This window comes from Formica exsecta, unplaced genomic scaffold (genome assembly GCF_003651465.1).
Source record: "Formica exsecta isolate Colony F162 unplaced genomic scaffold, ASM365146v1 scaffold385, whole genome shotgun sequence".
In the NCBI taxonomy this organism is placed as follows: Eukaryota; Metazoa; Arthropoda; class Insecta; order Hymenoptera; family Formicidae; genus Formica; species Formica exsecta.
This window is the reverse complement of record NW_021851090.1, coordinates 126829-141879: the sequence shown is the minus strand read 5'-3', so window position 1 is coordinate 141879 and position 15051 is coordinate 126829. Positions and strand designations below refer to the sequence as shown.

At 39.2% G+C, this 15051-nt stretch overlaps 1 protein-coding gene across 1 annotated transcript in view; it reads right to left on the bottom strand.

The window, feature by feature from the left end:
• Positions 1–1068: 1068 nt before the first annotated feature.
• The window catches only part of LOC115239559 (protein bric-a-brac 1-like), a 25410-nt gene continuing 11427 nt past the window's right edge, over positions 1069–15051 (bottom strand). The window contains 3 exon segments of the mRNA XM_029814155.1: positions 1069–1751; positions 5713–5805; positions 6526–7513. Of these exon segments, the coding sequence (XP_029670015.1) occupies positions 1158–1751; positions 5713–5805; positions 6526–7513 (1675 nt within the window). The 3' untranslated portion in view covers positions 1069–1157.

Below are 15051 nucleotides of genomic sequence, written 5' to 3'. Positions count from 1 at the left end.
AATCGTATCAACAACAGTCGCATCGTACATCGTACAACGTTAGTACATTATTACAATAGTTTATAGTTAATCGTAATCAATATAATATTCACAGCATTTTATCAAAATCTCTTAAAAGCACCAACCGTGGCGGCTCAAATTCCCTCCTTCCTCCCTCCTTGTCCACTCACCGTTTATTCTTGTCGTCCCATTTCGCTTTGTCCGTTTTCCCTCTTCTCTTTTTTTTTTAACGAACCTCATCTCGCTCGTTTGTGTATGTATGTGTGTACGTGTATTTGTATGTGTATATATATATATGTATATATATACCTTCAATAATTTATCGATATATATATATATACGTATAATTTATAATATATATATCTATATATATATATATATATATATTTATATATTTATATGTATATAATAAGCTAAACGTTTCGTCTTAAAGCACTGATTAAACGAGGGAGCTCGTTATTAACGTGTCCCTCCCCCTGAACACGCGTTTACCAACCATCCTAACCAAAATCACAGGACTAACTAGAAACACACCGCCGGCTTCTTGCCCCGTCGCTCGATTGTTGGGGGCCGATAGGGTGACGACGACGCGGGGAGTCGCGCGTCGCGCGGCCCGCGGTGGGTGCAATACATCATGACGCGCGCGATCATGGCGATCAGGTGGACGAGAGGAGATGAGTGGTATCGGGAAAGAATCGGGAAACGTGTCGGGCGGGAGCGGGACGAAACGTGCAGAGTGACGTCGGAGGGACGCGTTGCGGCGGCGGTACCGGAAGCGGGAACGACACGGTCATCGTCGTCGTCGTCGTCGTCGTCGTGGATGGGTTCGCGCGATCGGCGACGACGACAATGTGAAGGCGTCGTCTGTCAACAGGGTGTCCCGTACGGTGATCGTCGTCGTCGTCGTCGTCGTCGTCGTCGTCGTCGTCGTCGTCGTCGTCGTCGTCGTCGTCGTCGTCGTCGTCGTCGTCGTCGTCGTCGTCGTCGTCGTCGTCGTCGTCGTCGTCGTCGTCGTCGTCGTCGTCGTCGTCGTCGTCGTCGTCGTCGTCGTCGTCGTGATCGTCGTCGTCGTCGTCGTCGTCGTCGTCGTCGTCGTCGTCGTCGTCGTCGGCGACAACGGCGTGACGGAGATCATTGCTGCTGAGACTAAGGCGAACTCAATGATGCGGCGGTGGCGGCGGCGGGGCCTCTTCCTCGGAAGGGTCCACGGGGCTCGGGGACAGGAACTTGCGCACATATTTCGGGTAATGTGTCTTTTCGTGGGCCTTGAGTATCGTCGACCTCGAAAAGGTCTTGCCGCAAAGCGTACACCGGAACGGCCGCTCGCCGGTGTGCACGCGACAGTGGTCCTTCATGTGATGGCGCAGCTTGAACGCCTTGCCGCAGAACTCGCACTTGAACGGCCGATCGCCGGTGTGCGCCGGTAGGTGGGCGATCAGCGAGCCGACGTCCGGGAAGGACTTGCCGCAAAACTTGCAGAGGACGACGCCGGAGGTCGGGTCCGAGTGGGCCGCGAGTTCAAAGTCCATCGGCTCGATCGTACCCGCGGCGGGATAGTGGGCCTCAGGCGGCAGGTGCATGCCGGGCTCGAGGCCCAGCTGTGCCTGCAGCTGCAGGTGGGCCGCCTGCTCGCGGTACTTGAGCGACTCGAGGCTGTGCGAGAGGATGTGCCGCGTCAGCTTGCTCTGGTGGAGGAACGAGGCACCGCAGTACATGCACGCAAACACCCGCTCATCCACACCCATCAACTCCTGCAACCAAACAAACAAGAACATCAACTTCTTGTCTTCCCTCCGGCGCTCTGTACCCCCGCGGGAAAGACTCATCTCCGACTCTTTCTCTCTTTTTTATCTTTTTTTTTTCCTCTCTATCTTTCTCTCTTTCTCTCTCTCTCTCTCTCTCTCTCTCTCTCTCTCTTTCTCTCTTTCTCTCTTTATTTTAATCTATTTTGAGTTACTGCTCTATTTTTGCTCTCTTTGGCATTTCTCTCTGGCCTAGTCCCGTAAGTATCCTAACGGCATATTTTAATACTAATTATGTTACATACTGCAATAACGCGTGACAAATCGTTCGCCCCGGCACTACTCGATCCGCAGAATACACAGATACATTTATATTTACATATATGTATATATGGATATTATATAGATATATGTATATATATATACCGCAGCGCGCATCATTTCTAAAATGCATTAGCGCTGTGGCTACTTTGAATGGATAAGAAAAAGATAACGTGTCTTTCCACCTCGCGTTGTGCTCCCTTCTTTCGCTTTCTCTCTCTTTCTTCCTTCCTTCTTTTCTCCCTCCCTCCCTCCCTCTCTCTCTCTCTCTTTCTCTCTGTTTCTCTATGATGACTAATTTTTTCTAATGCATCTAAGTTTTCGGTAAAAATAAAAATAAAAAAAGGACAGGCAAGCTCGTTCTCTCGACACTACTATAAGCACGTGTTACGACTAAACAAGGTTTTCTTTCTCTCTCTCTCTCTCTCTTTTTCTCTCTCATTCTCTATCTATTTATCTATCTATCTATCTATTTTGTCTTTCAATTTTCTTTCGTGTCTAATTCATAAATTTCATTCGTTCGGAGGAGAAAGTGTCTCCAGCGTGGCGAGAAGTTGACACTTCTCGGCAGCACACAAGACGGTATTCACAAGAAGTTGACGCTCATTTTTGTTTGGCGCGTCGCGCACCCCAGGCACATGTATGACAAACTATTTGAGTGTGTTACGATGTATATATGTATACAGATGTTCCCGAGCTTCTATCGCCTATGAATTCTTCTCACTTATGAATTTTTTGACCAATTTGGAAATGTGAATAAAAATGTTACAATTATAAGTAGTATAAGTGTAGATGAATAAATTATTTTAATATAAAACTGTTGATTTACAAACAGAAACAAAAAATTTGTAGCCAAAATAAGTTTTAGAAATAACGTAAACTCTGATTCGCTAGATAGTTTGGAACAGATTCAGCGAAATCTTACTGTGAGGCTGATTTATATGAAAATATTTAATACTGATGATATTTAAGATACTAATAATGCCAAAATAAGAGAAAATATATCATCAAATTTATTTAAAAAAAAAAGATTTGAAATTGGTCAAGAGATCCATAAATAAAGCAAGCGGCGATAGTTTCGAGGGTAGAAACATCTTGTATATATATAGATAAATATATATATATATGTGTGTAAAGATATATAAGTAACAACAGATATATATATGTATACGGGCCCATAACAATTCCCACAGCCTCGTTCTCAACCCGCCCCTCTCGTCCCTCCTCCCTTTTTTTTTTGTACTCGCAGCCGCGACGCAAAATTTATTCGCCGTAGCAAAAGGCATTGCACTCAACCAAAACGACAAATCAAAATACAGATATTACAAAGTAACAAATGGTATAATGAATATGTCAATAATATTTGTCAATATATATATATATATATATATATATATATATATATATATATATATATATATATATATATTATATATATGTATATATATGTATATATATTTTGCAAAAAATATATATGTAAATATATATAGATATTTATACCACAGTGTGTATAAACGATATGCGATGTATACATAACGTATGTGTATATATATGTATATATATTTATGTATATATATATAAATGTAGTAAAAAAACAACCATGGCCAAAAACGAAGGTCAACTTCTTGACAGTGAGCTAGCAAGACAGGCTGGCAGGACGGGAAAGGATTTGTTCGGCTTTTTGTTATCTCTTTCGCTTGTCAATTTTTTCGTCTTTCTCGAGTGGTAGATTTTGAGCGCACTCTTTTTTTTTTTCGGTTTCCTCAAAGCACGTGGAGATGGAATTCACGGACGGAAGGGATCGAGTTTTTACGATCAGCTGATACACGCTTGGCTCGCGAGCTGCACGCGAAGCAAGAAAAATGCTGCGCAAAAGGGGTAGAAAAGGAAGTGATACAGAGATGCGAAATATGACTAAATTAAACATACAAGTTTTATATTAATTTAATTAATTAAAGACAATTCAATATATTCTCAATTAATTAATTTTTTTTTTGCATCAATGTATCTCATGCCTGTTTCGAGTATCATTCTGATAAATTATTCGATTTAGTGATAAAACTGATAAATGAAAAATAATCTACTTTGATTTAATTAACGTTCGCATCTCTGTTGTTAGAAATCAGAACGAGGGATGAAGTAGAATAGATAAACGGTAGTAAAAACTGGAAAATAAATGACTAAACAGGAACGAGAGAGAGAGAGAGAGAGAGACACGCACAAGAAATGTGTATGTGTCTGTACGTTGAAAAAGGCAGAAAAAATATAATGGGATATGCACAAAGAGTGTAAGAGACAGTAAAATAATTCGGAAAAAAAGACAAAATATATTTGCCACGGGCAGACGGACATGCACGTTTTCTTGCATTTATTACGTCTTGACGAAAATGGCTTCTCAAACTAGCGTCGAATATAACGCACGAATACAAAGCCGATATATCGAAAAAGACTACAAATATCATAAATAAGTGGAAAAGAAGTCCTTTTGTGAGCGATATTAATAATCAGGAAATATACGTGAAGAATGTTCCTCGCGTTTGTATTGTATCTCAAATGTAAACTAGCTTCTTCAACCTTTTATAAAGAAAACTTTAAGAAAAAAATTCAACGTAATTTTTCACGAGTGTCTAACAGCTTTTTCGCAAGGTCTTCAAATCTCTTTACATGTCAAAATCTCCGCGATATAACTATAACTATTCTTCTTTCGTTCTTTCTCTCTCTTTCTTTCTCTCTCTCTCTCTCTCTCTCCCTCTCTCTCTTTCATAATTAAAAACGATATTTACATTATACCGCGCAAAAAGTCGTGGCTATACATTTCGTAATTTAACGAACAAAAATTAAGAATACTTTTAAAATAATATTTTGTCAATGACAATTGACAAGAGCATCAACGTTACTGATAAAAAATTTTAAAACTTCTTTCGCGTGTCAAAACGTTAAAAGAACTTGATCATAGGTTGACTACTGTAGGCGGGATCAATTTGTTACATATCAAGCGCAATGGAACGAGCGAGAATCCTGCGAGATCATCGATCCTCCAGACACCGCACGGACGGCAATTTCGTTAATGACGCGACAATTCTATCAAATTAGCGGGGGAGAGCAGCAAACAGCAAAGCACTTGGGCACATGCAAGAGACTCACATGCAAAGTGAATTCGGCGCACACACACACGTACGCGCGTGCGTGCGCGCGTGTCATGCGTATGCGATTATCCGTCGGACTTTCGGACGGTGAAGCGAAGTACATACGTTTATCAAGTACGTATCGAGACGCGGTACGTGTCTGAAAATCGCGTCCATCCTCACCGGGTAGCACGTTACGAACGATCTGCCGTGACTTGATTATAATAATGACGTAAAATACGATACATAATGCATCGCAATGCGTAATTGCAGTTGCAACTTGGAGGGACTTGGCGCAGCAGTACATCGTCGTCTCATCCGCAGCGTGCCACTCCTGGCGACGATTGCGGATGAGCGGGACGATAACGGTTATCAATAGTATATATGTATATATAGGTATATATATATATGTATAGAAATGCAGAGCAAAGAGAGGATACGAGAATAAAAAGTAGTCAATAATAAATTGGAAATATAGATATATATATATATATAGACGATTCGCCGGAAAAAGGGAGACTCACCGGATCTGGTGGGAGTCTGTAGTCTGCGGATATCTCGCTGCTCGCGCTACGCTCCTCGGTCGACCTTTCCCAATCCATCTCTTTTTTCAGGGACTGCAACAGAAAACAGTGCATTGGATTTATATCCAAGTGATAAATAAATGCGCGATATCGAAATCATGCAGCGTTATATGACAGATATCGTCGAAATTATCATCGTTTCCTTTTTCATAATAATTACGAGAATAGTTATCAACGTTTTAAGCTGAATCGATCACGCACAAGAATATCTGTCAAAATTAAATTATTGATAGAGTTTACGTCGGTACGAAAGCACGAAAGCATTTGCGATATAACGCTATTTTTACGTTGGAAAATTGTAACTTCGAATATGCAGAAGAAAATCGACATTAAAAAAATTGTCGAATTTCAATCGAATTTCTATATTAACATATCAACCAACATCTTTCTACGAATCTTTGACGTCAATTTTTTACAAATTTAGACTATAGGTTTAATTATATATCGACCTAATATGACAGATTAGCATTTTATCTATACTCGAAACCTACTTTATAAAGTTCGAATCAATGCTTATCTAAACAGCCTATTAACGCAACCGGGCAAGCAGGACTCATTATAAATTGGCAGCTATATTAACATTTTCAAACATAACACATTTCAGATTAATAAAAAAATTATTCTGTACTTTCTCAATTTATTATTTCTTATCCTATTGGATATCAAGAAGAAAAGTATCAATATTATTACATATCAGCTGTGCAGCAGCCTCCGGATTCCGCTTGCCCGGACTAGGCTTGAGTTTTCTCAAGCAGTTTACAAGAATTGAACCGGGGGTAAACCCGACGGACCGGCAAGGGGTTCGGTACTGTGCGGGGACGGAAGCCGGCTCTGCGGCAGATTCAACGGCAGCACGCTGCCGGGCGTGCCGCCGCCGGTGTTGTTGCTGAGACTCATGTCGGATGGTCCGCTGTGCACCGAGATCGGGCTGAGGGAGCCGGCCCTCGTCTCCTCGAGGCTAGCCGCGTCTTCCGAGTCCCTCCTGGGCCGGTCGAGGGCCAGCGGTCCCGGACACGGGCTACCGGGTCCCGCGGGCGACGGCGAACAATCCGTCATGTCCACCGCCTCCGCGGGCTCGCTTGGGGTGTTCTGAGCAATGTTGCTCGATTGTTGCTGTTGCTCGCATTCCTTGGTACCAGCCGATACTCCGGCGGTGACGTTCGATTCTCGCTCCCTGTCCTTGCCGCTCGTCTCTTTTATGCTCTCTCGATCTCGTTCTCGATGATGCTCCCGCGACGTGTCGGATGTACTTGTGTGTTGTTGTTGTTGTTGTTGCTGTTGTTGCTGTTGTTGTTGTTGCGATTGCTGCTGCTGCTGCTGCTGTTGCTCTTCCCTAGATGCTACCGCTGCGTTGATATTCGTCATGTCCGCTAGACCCTTAACCTTGAGGCTCTCCGCTGTCTTGAGGAGGGCCGATAGCTGGCAGTACTCGACGTTTACCTCGCCCTTGTACATGAAGTCGACGAGGGTACGTAGCTCGGCGAAACGTACGTCCTTTAGGATGACGATGGGGTGACGGTTCGGATGGTCGAGGAACAGGGCCTGGAAGTAGCTGGAGCACGCGGAGAGGACTACCTTGTGTGCGCGTATCGACGGTCCCTCCGTGCACGCCAGTGTCACGTCCACCAGCGACTCCGACTCCAGCAGTTGACTGAACACACCCAGCAAGTTGCTCTGATGATTGTTCCACCTCAGGCAGTAATGCTCACTTCCCATGTCTGAACTGCACCCCGCAACCCTGCTGTATAAGAAAGACCTGTATCCTCCGACACTCGCGCAGAGCGTTCCCTAAGAATGTATCGCGTCACGTGGCCCAGATATTGCGACTTGTTCGCGATTACTGTATATGCTCCGAATAATTAGTTCGATAAACAAGCGTTTGAAGAGCGATATCTCGTAGAAAAATGAAACAAGTTTTCCCTTGACAAAATTAAAAATTGTCAATATATTATCTTTTCGTAATTTTTGAAACATTAAAACCAGATATTTTGATAATTTTTTATGAGAATTAAATTTAAAATAACAGAATTCATTTAAAAACAACAAAAAAAAAGAGAATTTTGTTATCTATTCAAGACTAATTTGCCGCTTTATATAAAACATTTTTTTAATTACAACAAAGAAACTTTCTCGTCAAAGAAAGATTATTTCAATATTCCAAAAGAGGAATAATCATCGCGGAATCGAATGTATCTATTACGAAAGATTTGGTGAAACGAATCGGTGGAAGGTGCGAGCAACGGAAGCAATACGATTCTTTGACGCGTAACTACAATTTATTATCCAAAGAGTGTGTTTATTTTGCAGCGTATATCGATTCACGGCAAATGCGCGCGTTTACACCAACGCACTTTTGCGAACGCATGTTTATGCGCTCGTCGCCGGTGCATCCGAACACATCCGGAGATGCACGGCCGATATCAGCTGACGATATGCACACATGCTTATCTTTTATTATTCCTTTTCCCGCTATTCGACTGTATTTATTGCCGCCGCCTAATGCGTGAAACGGCGCGCACGCACGTGTCGCGGACATGTGCACAAGCCCCGGCGCGGGCGACACGCACACATATAATTATGCCGAAGCGTTATTCGCGTAAACGTGCATTCGCGTGATATATCCGCGGCTATATGCGCGATGGCGTGTATGTACTGCCGCACGATATTCGCGTGATTATTCGCTTGGCCCCCGCGATATTACGGTGATGCATGGCGGGACCTGCATCGTATATACGGTGTCCGACACTTCGTCTCTATTCATTTCGCCAAAAGTCATAGCGACTTTTTTTTTCCTTCATGAAAATCTTATCGAGACATCGATAGCCTCCGCTCATTTGAAATGACTGAGAATAGAAAAAAAAAAAAAAAAAAAAAAAAATGACAAGAGATGCTGAATTGATGCTTTCGTGACGCAACTAAATTAACGACATTTTATCAGACGTTCGAAAATTCCCCAAAAAGATTCTTTCTCTTTTCAGAATTTTTATTCAAGATTAAAATATACGCGTAAAATCGAAGAGTCGTTATTTATTATATAACGATATTGTATAAAGATTGAATATTTTCAATAGTAAAAAATCGACAACAAAAGAGATCAAGCGGATATCTCCTTTGATGCCGCTTTTATATCGCCAATTATGTTGCAGCCTATACAATGTTAATCGCGAATTCGAGGGAAGCAATGTTGAAGTGCGAATGATCAGTTTTCAAGCGTTTTAAAACAGAGGCTCGCGCGCATTCAAGCTTTAGATAAATTGCACCTGTCAATTGTGCCAGAAAGGTTATAGGAATTACCTGCACTCTCGCCGGTTAAATATAGCGTCGGCATGTTACGCATTGATTTCATCGTTTCACGGCTATAACGTCGGTTGTTACCGGAATCTTCGAAACTTTTTTTTTTGCGCCGGAAGCGCTAGGGCCGCTTAAGTGATAAACTATATTTCCCAACTCACGTCAAGTGATTTTCATTAAAGATTTAACAATAGTTTTGTCATAAAGTATCGATTAATATGTTTGCAAATTTAATGCTTTCTACTCGTATTTCGCGTTTTACAATCTCGAATGTAAAACAAGTTCATTTACAATAAATTTAAAATAACATCCTCCGTGCTTATAGTTTGCAAATCGCTAATTATTGTTTAATATATAAATTTGTAATAATAATTGGATGTAGACATATAAAAGAATAACAAATGCAACAGAAATACACAAATGCACATAACATATATGTAATAATAATAATATATATATAATTTTATAATAGAATGAAAATATATAATAATAACATAAGATAAAATAAATAAGTTAAATATATAAGAGAGAATAATAACATATATTATTTGTTTGTATTGTTGTTTGTAATAAAATATTCAATAAATTTATTATTAGAAAAAACAATGCTAAATAATTTCTCATCGGGTCTAATTCAGTTCAACACTTCCTTGTAACAATCATGCGTCACGCATTCGATATAGCTATTTTCAAGCATGTAAATGCCGAGTATAGAGCACGTCGCATCGATCGTTAGATATATTGCCGTATTAAATATATAAAAAGGAAAAACGAACCACCACATGCGTTACCCGCGCTCGCGCGTATGCAGTTTATTATTCGCGAATACAGAAATCGACCGATTAATTCCAGGGAGGAACGCGCATGCTGCTGTGGCTCGCCGCTCTTTTTCCGCGCAATAAACGCTGCAGTTTGACGCGGGTTCTCTCTCTCTCTCTTCTCTCGCCGTGCTTTACAAACTTTACTCACAAGTACTGGTTTCAGCGAAATCGCTTAATAGCGAAAGTTAAGAACCTAAAGTGGATGTGCATATCTATGAATGCTCGCGGAGTGAGCGGCGAAGGCGTACATACATATCGACAAACAATATTGAGTACATTGTCAACTGTTTGCACTCGTTTAAATTGTTACGTTCGCATCTCTCAGCATCCATATTTATCTTTATATATATTTATATTTATATATAATTTCTATTATCTTATTATTTTCTATTCTATTAATTTCTATTAATAACTCTAATTCAACGTCGAAATATAATTTTTAGCTTGATATTAGTAGTCACTTTATAAAATTGCATCTCCTACTAATTTCAATCTATTTATTATTAACAACTATCTCTCTTTTACTTCCTTTATTATAGTACACATATAAAAAACCACTTTTGTGATCTCAAAAATGATTGAAAGATATAAATCAAAATATGATTCTTGCACGATTGCTCATCGTTTGTCGCAAAAGAATTTTCTGTCTGATAATTTATAATTGTTATTTATCGATATGAAATCGATAAAAGCAATCATATTTGATAATGTTTCTTTCTCAAATTTCGCGGGAGCTCGGCGCCCTGCCAATGGCAACCGTATCATCATTGACGTTTGTGTCGCCAGTGTTGAAATTTTTTCTCAAGAAAATTTTCTGTCTTCTAAATTGACCTTTAAAGATTCGTTAAGTTAATGTTTCAAAAATAAAACAATGTAGTGACACTATAGTATATATTGGAACATTTAAAGTAAAAATACTAAAGATTGTTTTTAGAAAGAAGAGAGAAGAAAGAGGCGCGTTATACATATTTTAGAGAAATACAAAGGGGATGTATCTATTCACATATGTATTCCTTTTTATTTATGAATTTCTTAATTAATAAAAAAAAAATCACCGATAACTACCGTTTATTTAATTCGATTCGTTATAAACAGACTTCAAATGTTTTCTAACTTTTTCTCCTTTTCACGTTTACCAAGTTTGTAATGTGTATTACGGATGCGATCGTTTCCTTCTCACTGTGCGTGTACTTAATTTTCCTGCGTGATTTTTCTGCGGTGGTTCATAGCGGCAATGGCGGCGGTGCATTATTACATAAGTCGGTACGGCCCGCAAGCCGTTATTTATGTCATTTCAGAGGTTTTCTTTGGGTCAATCCATTTATGTACGATATGCATGCGTGGTTTGCGACGTGAAAACTTTGCGAGTGTTCCATTCGAGTTGCATCTCTCTTCGCATAATGTCCCGTGCAAATCCATGCAAACTGCCTTAGAAGTAGTAAATCGTTGACAATAGAATTATAAGGACCGTTTTACCTTTATTGCGTAAAGTTAAGATTTAACCAATTGTCAGCAAACGAGATGGAATCACCGACGTTTATTTTTCAATAAAAATAGAGAGATGTAGCAATGCAAGAATATCAAATATATTTCGCGGAATTTGCAATTGTTTATATTTATTCAGCAATTTATATCTTTGATAATGTAAAAGCAATTTATCGGAATGAATTTTGTATTGTGATTATCAGCTGTTTATTCACGGTAATCTAAAATTAGTAATAGAGGAAGTATAATAGAGAGTAGTTCTTTTGCGGTTGTCACATGACATTTTTCTCAATCGTAAACTTGGCACAATGTACCTTGTAAGATATATCTCTTTGTTGGCTGTCTTGGCGTAAATTCTTGTTTACAATCAGAATGTTTGACGTCTTATCCTGTCATATTTAAATTACATTTACGCATATATCATTTCAAATATTTACATACATAAAAATAGTGCACAAAAAAAGAAGAAAAAATGTACATTTTCTATCACATTCTTTCCGCATTTTATATTCTCAAAATTACTTAACATATATCTAAATTGATATCCTTGACTTTTTGGCCAAATTTAGAAAATTTGAAAAATTTCTTTCTCAAAGTCTATGCAAGAGTTGCAATCGTTATATAAGAGAGACTTCGGAAGAAAAATCGCGAGAGCACGATAAGAGAAGTCGATCGATGGGAGGTCCATTTCGGCGCATAAATCGTCGCATAAATTGCGGGATTACGGCGTTCCACTTGCATGCGCGATCCGCGCGGTAAAATTAGACGGTGCTACCGTGGCGGCGGTGCGGGAAAAAGTTCGCGGCTGTGCGTTACCGCGCGCGTGTGAGTGCGCGTGGGTGAGGCGCGCGTGTTTGTTACGTACACTTATACATAGCCGGCCCGCTATCCGCGATTGCGCACGTCGCACGCACGATCCGTCGTGGCGCGTGTTAATTGATACGCGTTCGCGTACGTATGTGTGGGTGGGTGTGCGTGACGCGAGAGCGTGGGACGGATAACGCTCGGCGAGATATCAGTCGGTTTAACCCTCCGATTGGGAGGAATGAGCGGTTCGCTTTGCGAATTTTCTTCTCCCGTCTGACACGTTCTTTTGTTGTGCGTTACGTCTTTGTAGCGTGTTTCTTAATATACTAATAATAAACATATCCATGTGGCAATGCTTCTTGTGAAAAGAGAAAAAAATTCGAATAAAAATATGAAGACGAATATTTTTTGCATTGCGATTAATTAAGAGATTTTGAAAATTTCATAGTATAATTAAGTAACGAAACATTATTATACGTTTAAATTCAAATAGCTTTTATATGTTTTGAATATTTATTGAAAAAAGATTTTGTAAATTACTTTTTAGCTAATAAAAATATTTTCTCTATATGCAATAAGAAATTTGATCAGGAAAGAGCATCAATAAAACATTACATAATGCAAACAGAGTCACATGAATGTATATATAAATAACAAATATTTATAATATACATAAATATCATCGAGAGAGATCTGAAAAGGGAAACTGGAAAATACCATCACGTCTTTTTGACGGCTTAGTTGAAATGTTTGAATAAGATATTGTGTTTCTATCGTCTCTTACCTATGGAATAGAAGTACATATCGTCTCGCGAAGCGGATAAAGTTGATTTCGCGTCGGAAATGAAACTGTTGTTGCGCGCCACGTTAAAAATGTCTCTTTAGATCCGTCCCTGGTTTGCGTCAAGTGCGTCTTACGAAATCGCGCGTTCCGTATCGCCGCGGCCGCACGCACGCGCGACTCGCAGATGCGCGTCACGATCGACACGCGCAGATTTTCCGCAAACAGCACGAATATACAACACGCTCGGCGGCCGAAACACGCGCGCACCGCGCTCGAAGAAGCGTGAGAGGATTATTTTCTTTTTTTTTTTTCTTCTTTTTTTAGTTCCGCGAAGTCATTAAGAGTACAATACCAGCGACGCTTCTCTTGACGATATGCAACGACGCGCACGTTTTTACAGATTGTTATACATTATAATGTACCTTAGTGTCGGAGCACTTAAACAGGAAAAAACTTAAACCCGTATTTCGTAAAACCTGTTATATATATAAGAAATTCCTCTCCGAGGAATGCAGAAATAATGCAAAGTTGTAAATTTTGTTTCCCGGTTTGGTTTTGTGTCAATGGAATTCAAAATAATAAATACATTTATAGAAAACCATATTTTTTTTCGTTTCTATACATTTTACACTCGTTTAGAATATTATCCCATAAAAATTTATTTTATTTAGAGAAATAAACTAAGAAAAAAAGTTTAATAATTTCCACATGTCTATATAAATATTGATTCCACAAATCTCAAAGTTTTATAAATAATAAGTTATATATCGAAATATAGTAATAGTTATAATTCGATTATTAGAAAGCAAATATAAGTTATCGCGATCAACTGCTGCTCAGAGAGGAAATAGTCTTGGGAAATATCGAGAATCTTTTCGAATTCACGCCGAGGAAAAACAGCTACGATTATATATAATACATGCCACATTAAAGAACTTGATAAGACATTTTTCTATCTACAGCAGTATCATTTAAAGCGTAATCCGCTACAACTCGTCGATATACGCAATAGAACGCACCTCTTGAAAAATCTTTTATAACCGGGTAATAGAGAGGTGCATTCCGTATGAAAAGCGGAATTGCATAAATCAAAAACGCATTTATAGAGAAACTTGAGCCAGATTTCATAAAGGTATATTTTAATAGCAACTTTTTTTTTGCGAGAAATAATATATCAATATATTTATATTTTAATATCTGGCATTTTAAACGGTGTCAAAGAAATGTTGACATTACGGAAATGGCAGCTCGTTATTTATAATCGATTATTTTAAAATAAAGCGACTGCGTGGGAGATATTGCGATCGCATATTATACCGGATCCAGCACTCTATTTCCCGACATCCTGTTTCCATGAGTCAATTATTATACGCGCTTATAAATACGCAGGACATATGACTACCGAGCGATTGTTACATTTCGAGATTATTAGAGTCGAGGAAGATAGTAAATTCATTTCGGCCGAACGTTTGAGTTAATTAAAAGCTGTGGGCAAATTTATTTGGAAGAAACGTAAGGCCTGCGTTAATTAGCGAGTGTGTGCGTATTGCGAGACGATGCGTGAAGGCTAATGACGATATATCGTGGCCAAAGCCGTGGAGATAACGAAGGTACAGGGCTAAACAGAAGAAACGTACACCCCCATCCGAATCTTACGGATGACAGTAATTGTGAGCGAAGTAATTGCTAATCATCAAAATTAGAAGACAACGGTAAGTAGGCTATTTTAGGCTATTTTACTTCCCGTTCGGTGTTTTTTGATGGAAATGAAACGAGAAAAATGTCTCTCACAAATCAAAAGATCATGTGACAAGTATTTTCATTAATATACAGGATAATATTCCAAATCTATTGAAATAATTTTCAGTGCAATTATTTATTATAAGATATTATTTTTATAAATTATTTAATAAGATGTTATTAGAAAAATCGTCAAAATTTATTCAATTTTTCTAGTTTTTATTTGTGTGTTTTTACTGTCACTTATTAAGTTTATAGAATTTACGTAAATATGGTTAGTTAAGGGAAGATAATCGATAAAGCTATATTCTAATTCAATGCGAATCTAAATAGAAACTTACGTTTTTTTTT